Source organism: Leptodactylus fuscus, chromosome 6 (genome assembly GCF_031893055.1).
Source record: "Leptodactylus fuscus isolate aLepFus1 chromosome 6, aLepFus1.hap2, whole genome shotgun sequence".
Taxonomy (NCBI): Eukaryota; Metazoa; Chordata; class Amphibia; order Anura; family Leptodactylidae; genus Leptodactylus; species Leptodactylus fuscus.
Genome location: NC_134270.1, coordinates 35,374,818 through 35,387,798, shown reverse-complemented (window position 1 = coordinate 35,387,798; position 12,981 = coordinate 35,374,818). Strand labels below are relative to the sequence as shown.

Sequence of the window (12,981 nt, the reverse complement as noted above, 5' to 3'; positions counted from 1 at the left end):
CTTTATATTGTCAGAGTTTAATCTGGTAAAGATCACGTGTTTGGGGTAAATAAGCTTTCTCAGAAATGTATATTAAGTGTTTGGAACAGTCGTCTATACTATTGATCATTGTCTATTCCTTCCAGACAGGCGATAGCAGTCTGACATCTAACATGTATGGATAGATTTACCTATTTAGGGCAGTGGCAAAACAGATGCTAGAGAAGTCACTTGATATGATGATGATTGTGCAGATCTGTCCCGCACGGGCTATGCAGCACTAAGTGTTAATGTAACCCACAAGAAAGGTGTAAGGCATCTGATCCCATCACTGTAGGGAAGGAGGGATCTTACAATACACGCATCAGGTTTCTTAGTAAAGCCTCCTTAGTTATGTCATTGTAATTCACAAGCTGCAGGTCAGAAACTGAGGAACTAAGCAAGGTAAGGTTGTCATCTCTTACCCAAAACCAATATACAAGCTATGACGTAAAGGTGACATTATTATATGTACCACCTAGTAGATGCAACATTGCAGGACTTATCATGGACTAGACTTTACCAGACACTGAAGACTTGTGTACTGAATGGATCTTCTCACATTTCGTCAACAGGTTTGTAATAAAGGATGGAGGTCGTGTCCACCTCAGATAACCACATTTATGACAGCAATTTTGATGCAAGAAAATATCTGGATATATTTTATGGGGTACACCCGGAAACCCAGGAAATCGATAAAGAGTCGATATTTTTGCTGACGTTTTTGAGTAATGTTTTTAGTTCAGGTAAGTACAAATCCTAATCACGTTAAGTAGATCACAGATTATATTGTTGTGGTTTTAATCCGGCTTCCAAGTTTTCAGCATGTTATGAGTTCTGGTGATGGGTTCATGGACAATTGAGCACCCATGTGCAGGAACCTTCTCATTGAACTGAGATTACAAGCTGCTAAACGTGATTTAATGTCCATTTCCATTAAATTTAGGATTGTCTACCAGAGTAGAAGCCAAATAACCATTACATAAGAACATGCAGTAAATGTGAATTATATTACTGAGTTATATTGTATTATACAGTAGTAAGTGTACACTACTTTATTACTATATGTCCCAAATGTACTGTACATTATATCACTGCTACAGTATATGTACTAAGTGTACACTACAATACATCACTAATACATGTCCTAAGTCAGTGGTGTAACTACCGCCATAGCAGCAGAGGCAGCTGCCACAGGACCCGGGACATTAGGGGCCCGGTGACAGCCCCTACCGCTGCTATCATTATACTCGGGGGTCTTTTGGGACCCCAAGTATAATGATTGGCGGACCGAGAGAGGTAAGAAACATAAAAAACACTGTTACTTACTAGAGATGAGCGAACACTAAAATGTTCGAGGTTCGATATTCATTTCGAGTAGCCTCTCAATATTGGACTACTCAAATTGAATATCGAACCCTATTATAGTCTATGGGGGGAAAATGCTCGTTTCAGGGGTAGGCAACGTTCGATCAAATTATACTTACCAAGTCCACGAGTGAGGGTCGGGCTGGATCCTCCGAGAAGTCTTCTCCGCGCAGCGTCCCCGCGGCATCTTCCGGCTCTGAGTTCACTCTGCCAGGCATCGGGCCTGGGCAGAGCCGACTGCGCATGCCCGCACTACAAGCAGACATGTGCAGTCGGCTCTGCCCAGGCCTGATGCCTGGCAGAGTGAATGAAGAACCGGAAGATGCCGCGGGGACGCTGCACGGAGAAGACTTCTAAAGGCAGGAGAAGAACCAGCGTTGATTGGCCGACTGTATAGCATTCGGCCAATCAATGCTGGTTCTGCATCGAACTTTTACATTTGAATAGTGAGTGGTACTCGATCGAGTACGAGTATTTCGAAAACCGTAGTATTCTATCGAATACCAACTCGATCAAGTACTACTCGCTCATCTCTATTACTTACCTCTCCACGATCCTGGCCAGGCCTCCTTCCTTGTTGTCTGACGTCTCTGACGTCACATGAACCCGGCCTGTGTCCCGGGTCATGTGACGTCCGACGTACCTGCAGAAGGACGGCAGCGGAGGCCGACAGCGTAGGAGCCGGGGGACAGGTAAGAAACAGTAGTTTTTTTATGTTTTTATTCCCCCGGCCACTATGGGGGATAATACTGTGTGCAGGCGCCACTATGGGGGATAATACTGTGTACAGGGGCCACTATGGGGGATAACACTGTGTGCAGGGCCCACTATGGGGGATAATAGAATGCGCAGGAGGGGGTCAGTCGAGGTCTTCGGCGTCGGTGTCGGTCGGGGGGGGGGGGGCATGTCAAAAGTTTGCCACGGGGCCCCGCCATTCCTAGTTACGCCACTGTCCTAATTATATATTACATTACTAGATGTACTAAGTGTACATTACAGAACCACCACGTATACTAAGTATACATTACATAATTATTCGATACGAACACCGCGTTGAAAATGCACTTACAGTTCGATTCCCCTCCCACCTTTCCTGGCGCTTTTTCTGCACCAATAACAGCGCAGGGGAGGTGGGACAGGAACTATGACAATGGAGGCATTGAAAAAAGTAGGAAAAAGCCATTGGCTGCCGAGGACATGTGACCTCTGATTCAAACGAACATTCTGGGGAGCAAGGTGGCGGTGAAGCCACAGCGCATTCCGTGCCTACTCCTCAGGAGCAGCAAGCATTGCGCTTCTCCACAGTCCCTGGCTTGCTGGCCACATTAAGTAGGTTGCAGGGCACAAACCTAAGTAGGCCCGAGCACCAGGAACATGTGTAAAATTTGCTGGCGGATAATGCTTCCACCACATTATCCACAAGCCAGTCAGCCTCTACCTCAACTCCTCCTCCTACACAATATTCTGGTCAGCCTTCCTCCCAAAATGCACAATCTTCTCAGCAGAGTAATCCCAACTTTCCCTGCTCCCAGGGACTGTTCTCTGGTCCTTTAACTGTCCCTCTCCCTGTCCCTCCATTTCCCGATTCCACGGAGCTACCAGACGACTTTCTGTGTCCAGATGCCCAAGCACTGGAGTCGAGTCTCCTCCATCTCCTGTTGATTTTGTGGTGGTTGACCAGCAAGCCACCCTCAGTGACGATGACGAGACACAGTTGCAATCAGGGCAGCCTGTTGCCATGTGCGGTTTTCAGGAGGAGGAGGCGAGAGAGGAATTGGCAGAGGAGGTGGTGGATGACGAGGACACTGACCCGACCTGGACAGGGGGGAAGTCAAGCGGGGAAAGCAGTGTCGATGTTGAGGGAGGTGCAGCACCAAAGAGGGTAGCTAAAGACAGAGGCATGTCCAGAGGCAGAGGTCAGCTGCTTCGCCAAAGCCAGGCCACACCCAGAATGGCCCAAGATGTTCCCTATCATAGCCAGCCCATAAAAACTCCCCCATCGAAGGCACGTTCCTTGATGGTGTGGAGATTTTTCAAGGAATGCATGGAGGACAAATATAGTGCGGTTTGCACAATTTGCCACTCGAAACTGAGTAGGGGCTCTGAAAAGAGCAACCTTTCGACCACTTCCATGCGCCGTCATTTGGAATCCAAGCACTGGGCTCAGTGGGAGAGAGCAAACACAGGACAATCGTCGTCCGGCATTGCCGCCACTGCCTTTCCCACTGTTGCCAGTGCTGGTGCTGCAGTCCAGAGCACCAGCCAGGACACCGCAAAATCTGGCTCCGCCACTTTGGGGACTTCTCCCCCATCCTCCCCTGTTCCTGTCTCATCTCCTTCTCCTGCACCATCATGCGCCTCCTCCCAGCAACCCATCATCGTCAGACATTTCAGCGCAGGCAAAAATACAGCGCTAACCACCCACATGCACAAGCCTTGAACACGCACATCTCCAAACTCCTGGCCCAGGAGATGTTGGCATTCCGGCTTGTGGAAACTCCGGCCTTCCGGGACCTGATGGCAAGTGCGGCACCTCGCTATGCCATCCCTAGCCGTCACTACTTCTCCCGGTTTGCCGTCCCCGCTTTGCACCAGCACGTGTCACGCAATATCAGGCGGGCCCTAAGTTCTGTGCTTTGCACAAAGGTGTACTTGACCACAGACGCGTGGACAAGTGCATGCGGACAGGGACGCTACATTTCACTGACGGCACACTGGGTGAATGTAGTTGAGGCTGGGACTGGGTCATAAACTGGGCCAGGGTACCTCGTCTCCCCGCCTGTCATTCCTGGCAGGGGCTCTGAAACAGTCACCCTCCTCCTCCGCCACCATTAAATTGACTCCAGCTACGAGCTGGAAACGTTGCAGCACTGGCATGGGTAGACGTCAGCAGGCTGTGCTGAAGCTCATCAGCTTGGGGGACAGACAGCACACTGCCTCCGAGGTGAGGGATACCCTCCTCGAGGAGACAGCAATACGGTTTGAGCCGCTGCACCTGGGCCCAGGCATGGTTGTGTCTGATAACGGCAGGAACCTGGTAGCAGCTCTGGAGCTTGCCAGCCTCCAACATGTTCCATATCTGGCCTACGTCTTTAACCTAGTGGTGAAACATTTTTTAAAGACATACCCAAATGTGCACGAGCTACCGGTGAAAGTGCAGCGCTTGTACGCCCACTTTTGCAAGTCTACAGTAGCCGCTGCTAGCCTCAAAAAACTCCAGCAACGCTTACATCTGCCCAAACACCAGATGTTGTGCGACGTCCCCACATGCTGGAACTCAACATATCATATGTTGAGCAGAGTGGTTGAGCAGCAGAGACCTTTGATGGAGTACCATCTCTAAAACCCTAGGGTGCCACAAAGTCAGTTCCCTCAGTTTCTCAACCATGAGTGGCCATGGATGGGAGACCTACGTAAAATCCTATGGGTGTTTGAGAAGTCCACCAAGAGGGTCAGCTGTGACGACTCACTAGTGAGCGTAACAATCCCGCTCTTGTGTGTGATTCGAGAATCCCTCATTGCCATCAGGGATAACACAGGTCACACTGAGGAGTCTGGGATAGCAGCAGAACCGTCACAGCAGGAGAGTAGTCCTACACACCTGTACGCTTCACAGCATTTAATGACGGAGGAGGATGAAAACATGGCAGATGATATGATTGTGACACAGGAGGCTACCAGGGAAGTTCAATGCATCCCATTCTTGCAGTGCGGATGGGGCAAAAGGGAGGAGGAGGAGGAGGAAGAGGAGGAAATGGAGAGTGATCATTCAAGTGGGGGTAGCGAAGTCATGCCAAGTAACACTCTGGCACACATGGCTGACTTCATGTTGGGGTGCTTTCAAGTGACAAGAGCAACCAATACTGGATATATGCAATCCTTGACCCCCGGTATAAAAATAACATCTCATCTTTTATTCCAGTAGAGGGGAGGGCCAATTGTATTAATGACTGCCACAAGCAATTGGTGCAGAACATGATGGAGATGTTTCCATCAAGTATCGTTGGCGGCAGAGAGGACAGTTCCTTCATGAGGCGAACAAGTGCCATCCGGTCCACACCCACAAGGGGTACACTGCCTAAGCTCTAGGACACGTTAATGGCACCCCCTCACCAAACTCCCGCCACTGATGGGTCTAGTGTCACCAGGCAGGAAAAGTATAGGTGCATGTTGCTGGAATACCTGTCCGACCACAGCCCTGTCCTCTCCGATCCATCTGCGCCCTACACGTATTGGGTGTCGAAGTTGGACCTGTGGCTTGAACTTGCCCTATATGCCTTGGAGGTGCTGTCCTGTCCTGCCGCCAGCGTGCTATCTGAAAGGGTTTTCAGCGCAGCGGGTGGTATCATCATAGATAAGCGCAGCCGGCTGTCAGCTGAGAGTCCTGACTGGCTGACTTTCATCAAAATAAACAGCCACTGGATAGACCCATCATTTTCGTGCCCACCAGTGTCAAGCACCCCAACATGAATTGTCATGTCTGCACTCAACTTCTACAATTCCTCCTCATATTCCCCCACCATCTGCGTTGCACAATTCTGATCCTTCTAGGCTCAATCCACCCTGATTTCCCCGAACTCTGCTGGTTAGAGGCTCAACTAACCCCAAGGGCCAAAAGCACTGCTGGTGCAAGGCTCAACTAAGTTAAAGGGCCTAAAACTCTGCTGGTAGCTCAGCTTATGGGCCTCTAACTTAATTTGGAAGGGCTCACGTTAAGGACCAGGAAAGTGAATTTTGGAAGGTCTTACCACATCACACACACACACACATCCACAATGACAGTTAAGGGAAGGTACTGTTGGATTTCCCATTGCCTATTCCATCTGTGGTTGTCATGGGCAACGTGATTTAAAGTGGTGCTTGTTAAGGTTTCATTAGAGTAAAATTTGGGTTTCTGTCCATCCAATTGGGGAGGAAAAAAGGTTTCCAGGTATTTTTCCACTTTCATAGTGGGTTTTTGAGTGTAGAAAGTGTGTAGTTGATAGGCTGTGATGTTGGGGTAAAACTGTGACTTGGGCATGTTAGATGCCCCCAGACATGCTTCCCCTGCTGTCCCAGTTGCATTCCAGGGTGTTGGCATCATTTCCTGGGGTGTCATAGTTCCTGACAAAATGAGCTTAGTATGAATTGTCAAAAAAATTCTGGGTTTGGCTACTCTAAAAATATTATGTGTGTCATTGGGATACAAAACTATTTTTGGCCATGATACATTTGCCTTACATTTCCCCTATGCAGGATCCATCTATACATTTGCAGTGTTCCCTGGTCTGGTAAATGAAGCTGACATACACTGCACACAATAAATAGAAGAGTATTTGCCTAATATTCAGAAACAGCCCCATGCATAGTATAAGACATCTATGGAGAAGTGATCAGAACTGATGTGAATACAGAACTTTGGTTGTGATAGAAAGCTCCTAGATTTTTTTTTTTTTTTTTTTTTTAATGTAGATTGTGAGCCCCACATAGGGCTCACAATGTACATTTTTCCCTATCAGTATGTCTTTGGAATATGGGAGAAAATCCACACAAACATGGGGAGAAAATACAAACTCTTTGCAGATGTTGTCCTTGGCAGGATTCGAACCCAGGACTTCAGTGCTATCCACTGAGCCATTGTGTTGCCTCGCTAATAGTGTAATAAGTTGTCGTCTTGACATATCCCCTTCATCTATGGACTTTGTACCGTTGATATTTATTGAAGTTGTGATTATAAATACCCTTTCAATACGATTTTAACTTTCATCAGGTCGTGTAAAAGGTCATAGCTTCATCGAGATCGGCGCTGGTCCCTCTATACAGCATATCCTTTCTGCATGTGAAGTTTTTGGAACGATTTATCTGACTGATTATTTCCAAGGCAACCTTGACGAAATTAAGAAATGGCTAAATCGGGAAAATGATGCTTTCAATTGGTCTCCGTACATAAGATTTGTCTGTGATCTTGAAAACAATGGGTAACTATATATTTAGTACGACATTATAGGACAGCACTGAGTGGGAAGGGTTTAATATGGGCAGATGGGAGGTATCAGATTGTCAGTCATTCCTGACGAAATTGGTGAATTTGGCTTAAATTTATCTAATTTGTATGCTCATCTTATAGGGACTCTACTAACACCAAAATGGTCACTAAATTATAGATGGGGGCTCTGGTAGACAGTTTAAATGTTATTTTATCAGAAGCAAAATAGCACATACAACAGTATATAACTGTTTTAGAAGCTATTTAGGTATATTCACTGTAATCAATACTTATAGGGGTTGACTGGAAAGGTAAGAATTACCTTAAAGGGAGTCTATCATTGCCCCGAGCTACTTTAAATTGCTCCCATAATGCTGTAGATGCTGTTAGCAGAACTAACCAAACTATACCTTTCTTAAGTTTCAGGGCCTCAGGGATTCATAGAAAAATACCTTTTATTCTTTATTCAAATGAGGATCTTGGAGTAAAGAGGAAGTTTTCTTATCTTATGTATCACTGCTGTATCATCACTAAACACACCCATCTTGCATTCATCTTATCCCTCTGGGCAGTGTGAGGATCAACTGACACTGGGAGGATCAAATCCCACTGCCCAGAGGGGTGAGCTGAATGCAGGATGGGCGTATTTATAGTGATGATGTAGCAGTGCTCAGTAATAGAAAAAAACGCCCCCTGTGCTCCAAAATCCTCATTTGAATAGAGAATAAAAGTGCTTTTTTTTTTACATATCAACCCTGGGATTCTGAAACTTAACAAAGGTATGGTTTTTATTCTGCTACCAGTAACTACAGCACTATGGGAGCAGTTTAAAGTATCTGGCGGCAGTGAAAGACTCCCTTTAACTGATCTGGTGGACACTGTACCATGAAATTTCTATAGTCAAACAGCCCCCATAACACAGGTAGTTACCTGTGAAATCGAGGAAGGGGGCAAACCATTATGTGGATCAGCATCTAGTTTTGATCACATGATTGGGAGGTCGGGACCAGGCTAGAATACTCAGGTCCATCATTTAGGGTCCGATGGGTCATTTAGTGAACTCTTAACTCCTCAGACAACCCCTTTAAAAAAAAATAATCATCTTTATCATCCCGTGGCTAAAAATTACTCTAACATTGCTTCCTAGATCATCCCCCAATGGTAAGGAAGAGAAGATAAGAAGAAATGTCTCTCTCATGAAGTGTGACGTCACTTTGACTAACCCATTGCAACCCAATTCACTTCCTTTGGCAGACTGCGTGTTAGTTGCTGGTTGTCTTATATGCGCTTGCAAAACTTTTACAGACTTTAAAATTGCTCTTGAGAACATTGTATCTCTGGTGAAGCCCGGAGGACATCTGATACTTACTGATTACTTTGGAGCTTCTTATTACTTTGTTGGAGAGACAAAGTTTCCACTTCTGTCACTCAATGAGAACATTGTCCGGGAAGCGGTGGTTGAGAGCGGCTGCAAAATGGAAGAGTTTCATATGTTTAAAGACTTCCACCTATCAGAGGAGGTATTTGACTGTAAAAATGTCTTCTGCCTTCTCGCCCAAAAACTTTAATACATGTGGAATAATCCAGGCAGAAATTTGGTGTTCCTTGACCTTATTTATGCATCTGGTAAAGTGACTGATACAGTGGGGCCAAAAAGTATTTAGTCAGTCACCAATAGTGCAAGTTCCACCACTTAAAAAGATGAGAGGCATCTGTAATTTACATCATAGGTAGACCTCAACTATGAGAGACAAAATGAGAAAACAAATCCAGAAAATCACATTGTCTGATTTTGTAAGAATTTATTTGCTAATTATGGTGGAAAATAAGTATTTGGTCACCTACAAACAATCAAGATTTCTGGCTCTCACAGACCTGTAACTTCTTCTTTAAGAGTCTCCTCTTTCCTCCACTCATTACCTGTAGTAATGGCACCTGTTTAAACTTGTTATCACTATAAAAAGACACCTGTGCACACCCTCAAACAGTCAGACTCCAAACTCCACTATGGTGAAGACCAAAGAGCTGTCAAAGGACACCAGAAACAAAATTATAGTCCTGCACCAGGCTGGGAAGACTGAATCTGCAATAGGCAACCAGCTTGGATTGAAGAAATCAACTGTGGGAGCAATAATTACAAAAATGGAAGACATACAAGATCACTGATAATCTCCCTCGCTCTGGGGCTCCACGCAAAATCTCACCCCGTGGGGTCAAAATGATCACAAGAACGGTGAGCAAAAATCCCAGAACCACGCGGGGGGACCTAGTGAATGAACTGCAGAGAGCTGGGACCAATGTAACAAAGCCTACCATCAGTAACACACTACGCCGCCAGGGACTCAGATCCTGCAGTGCCAGACGTGTCCCACTGCTTAAGCCAGTACATGTCCGGGCCCGTCTGAAGTTTGCTAGAGAGCATTTGGATGATCCAGAAGAGTATTGGGAGAATGTCCTATGGTCTGATGAAACCAAACTGGAACTGTTTGGTAGAAACACCACTTTACGTGTTTGGAGGAAAAAGAATACTGAGTTGCATCCATCAAACACCATACCTACTGTAAAGCATGGGGGTGGAAACATCATGCTTTGGGGCTGTTTCTCTGCAAAGGGGCCAGGACGACTGATCCGGGTACATGAAAGAATGAATGGGGCCATGTATCGTGAGATTTTGAGTGCAAACCTCCTTCCATCAGCAAGGGCATTGAAGATGAAACGTGGCTGGGTCTTTCAACATGACAATGATCCAAAGCACACCGCCAGGGTAACGAAGGAGTGGCTTTGTAAGAAGCATTTCAAGGTCCTGGAGTGGCCTAGTCAGTCTCCAGATCTCAACCCTATCGAAAACCTTTGGAGGGAGTTGAAAGTCCGTGTTGCCAAGCGACAGCCCCAAAACATCACTGCTCTAGAGGAGATCTGCATGGAGGAATGGGCCGACATACCAACAACAGTGTGTGCCAACCTTGTGAAGACTTACAGAAAACGTTTGACCTCTGTCATTGCCAACAAAGGATATATAACAAAGTATTGAGATGAAATTTTGTTACTGACCAAATACTTATTTTCCACCATAATTTGCAAATAAATTCTTACAAAATCAGACAATGTGATTTTCTGGATTTGTTTTCTCATTTTGTCTCTCATAGTTGAGGTCTACCTATGATGTAAATTACAGATGCCTCTCATCTTTTTAAGTGGTGCAACTTGCACTATTGGTGACTGACTAAATACTTTTTGGCCCCACTGTATATTACTTAAAACATACTGGTGGGAGTTTATTAATCCCTTTATATCAGTTTTCTGGTGTAGAGGGTTAACGTTGTGGGCCACATTTGGCGCAAGGACCTTTCTTGTGCCAAATATGCGTCACAACCCCCGTTCTGTGCCTTTCTCTTTACATTGTGTGACTATAGGCCTCAACCTTAGGGTAAGTTCAGATGGGCTTTTTTGGACTGGAGTTTGACGTGCAGGTGTTGGAAATCGCGGCTTGTTCGCAGCGCGGTTTTTACCGCAAAGTGGGCATGGAATTTGCTAGAATCCCATCCACTTTGCCCTGAATGTAAAACGCTGTGATTTTTCTGCCGCGGCCAAATTGCGGTGTTTACGCCACGTGGGGCCTCGGCCTTAAAGTTGTTTTTACCTAGAATATCTCAAGTTTTTTATATTTTTGGATTATGTCATGTACATATGCAACTTCTCCTCCTGTAATCTCCTTGTATACATCTTAAATAGACAATGTCCTTTCAATAAACTTTGCATAAATGAATATTACAGGTGATTATAAGAAATTTTGTAATATCTTATATCTTATCAGACAGAAATACTTCTTTCAGCTCATGTTCCTCCTCCTTCTGCTAATACTTTCACTGCCCTTTCTATCTCAAGATGATCTGCAGGTCGGGATTTGCAGTTATCAACCCAGTAGGTCCCATATGGGAGAATTAATAGCTTTGACAAGAGATGCTCAAAAGGACAAATGTCCTGTATTTGGTTAAGTCAAAAAGAGTCTATCCCACCTACAAATGATAGGACATAGCCTTCTGTATACTACTCAGTGGCTATTTTCTGAGTATTTTCCATAGAATGTACTACAAACATCAAAAAAGTATCGGTGGCCAACCATAGAAACCAATGGCCGGACCTTAGTAGAGCAATCAGTGCTGACTACATGGCTGGAAATGGCCAAGAAGAAGATCTTAGGTTTACAAGTCTAAAACATAAAGAAGCGTAAAGTAAAAAAAAAAATTGCAGGATTTACTGTAGAACAGCTGGTACCTTGTGCTAATTCTGTTTCACTAGGAAAGAAACCTTACAGTCATTGCTGTAACAAATCCTTATGGGTACCATTACTAACAACTGCTGGGATGGAATGAGAAAGCAAATGCATAAAAAATACTCCAATATTCTCCATGAATTCGATGTATTGCACAAATACAATTCAAAATCAGTAGGGCAAATATGCAGTATATGAACAGTCACCATATAATTGTTCAGTCTACTTCTACATAATATGTATAGTCACCTCTACTGAGACAGGTTAGTGAAGACTTGTTGGTGGTGGAGACCCCTGAGTAACCTTCTTCTGTTCACAGAGAACTTTGTATGCAAAAGAAGTATACATGAAATTATATGCAGATTTTTTTTGCAATTGAGCTGGAAATTAGTTGGGACGCCATCAAAACAAGTGCAGAATAAGTGACTTGATAATAATCACGATGATGATGATGATTATACAAATCTAACATGCATGGACTATGCAGGAAGAATAGCGATAATATAATCCACAAGTAAGTTGCAAGGTATCTGATTCCATCGCTCATACAATACACGCTTACGTTTTTTTAGTAATGATTTTTCTTCAGGCTTATAGGAATCATTTTAAGATGCTTACAGAACAACTATCTTCTGAGAAGTTCACTGGACGTGTTTGGTTGAGGGTCCTCAGCCTACCCTGTGACATCAACACCGTCTCTACTAGTCCCATACTCCAGTTCCCTACATCTGAGTTGCCACATAGATAGTATAGCATAAAGAATTGTATTTACAACATCCCAGTTTATTATTATATAGACCCCCTGAGATGACATCCATTCATAGATGAAGGCCTACCAATATCCTGCCTTCCTGGGCCCCACCTTGTAAATACTGCTGTCGGGCCCCAATCATCATTATTTTGCATTGTCTTGCTGGGATGGGCTTAGTCCAAGGAAAGAGTAAGTAAGGAATCTACTGACAGGATCTCTGAACAGAAAGAGTTTAGGAAGCGAATAGAGATGAGCGAGTACTATTTGAAATGGCAGTTTCGAATAGCACGCTCATATAGGAATGAATGGGAGTGGCCGGCACGCAGGGGGTTAAGCGGCAGGACGCCGGCCCCGGCTGTGTGCCGGCTGCATTCATTCATTCCTATGGGAGCTTGCTATTTGAAACTGCCGTTTCGAATAGTACTCGTTCATCTCTAGTAGCGAGCTATTACTCTAGGTCAGAGGTAGGGAACCTTCGGCTCTCCAGCTGTTGTGAAACTACAACTCCCATCATGATCCATTCACTTCCATGGGTGTTCCAAGAACAACAGAGCAAGTATGAATGCTGGGAACTGTAGTTTTACAACAGCTGGAGAGCCGTACGTT

The 12,981-nt window shown here is 45.0% G+C and overlaps 1 protein-coding gene across 1 annotated transcript; it reads left to right on the top strand.

Annotated features, from left to right (window-relative positions):
- Positions 1 to 607: 607 nt before the first annotated feature.
- Positions 608 to 8,919, top strand: LOC142209469 (nicotinamide N-methyltransferase-like). Its single transcript, XM_075278460.1, has 3 exons — positions 608 to 764; positions 7,136 to 7,343; positions 8,499 to 8,919. The coding sequence occupies exons 1-3, from the start codon at positions 608 to 610 to the stop codon at positions 8,917 to 8,919; spliced, it is 786 nt and encodes a 261-aa protein (XP_075134561.1).
- Positions 8,920 to 12,981: the final 4,062 nt, after the last annotated feature.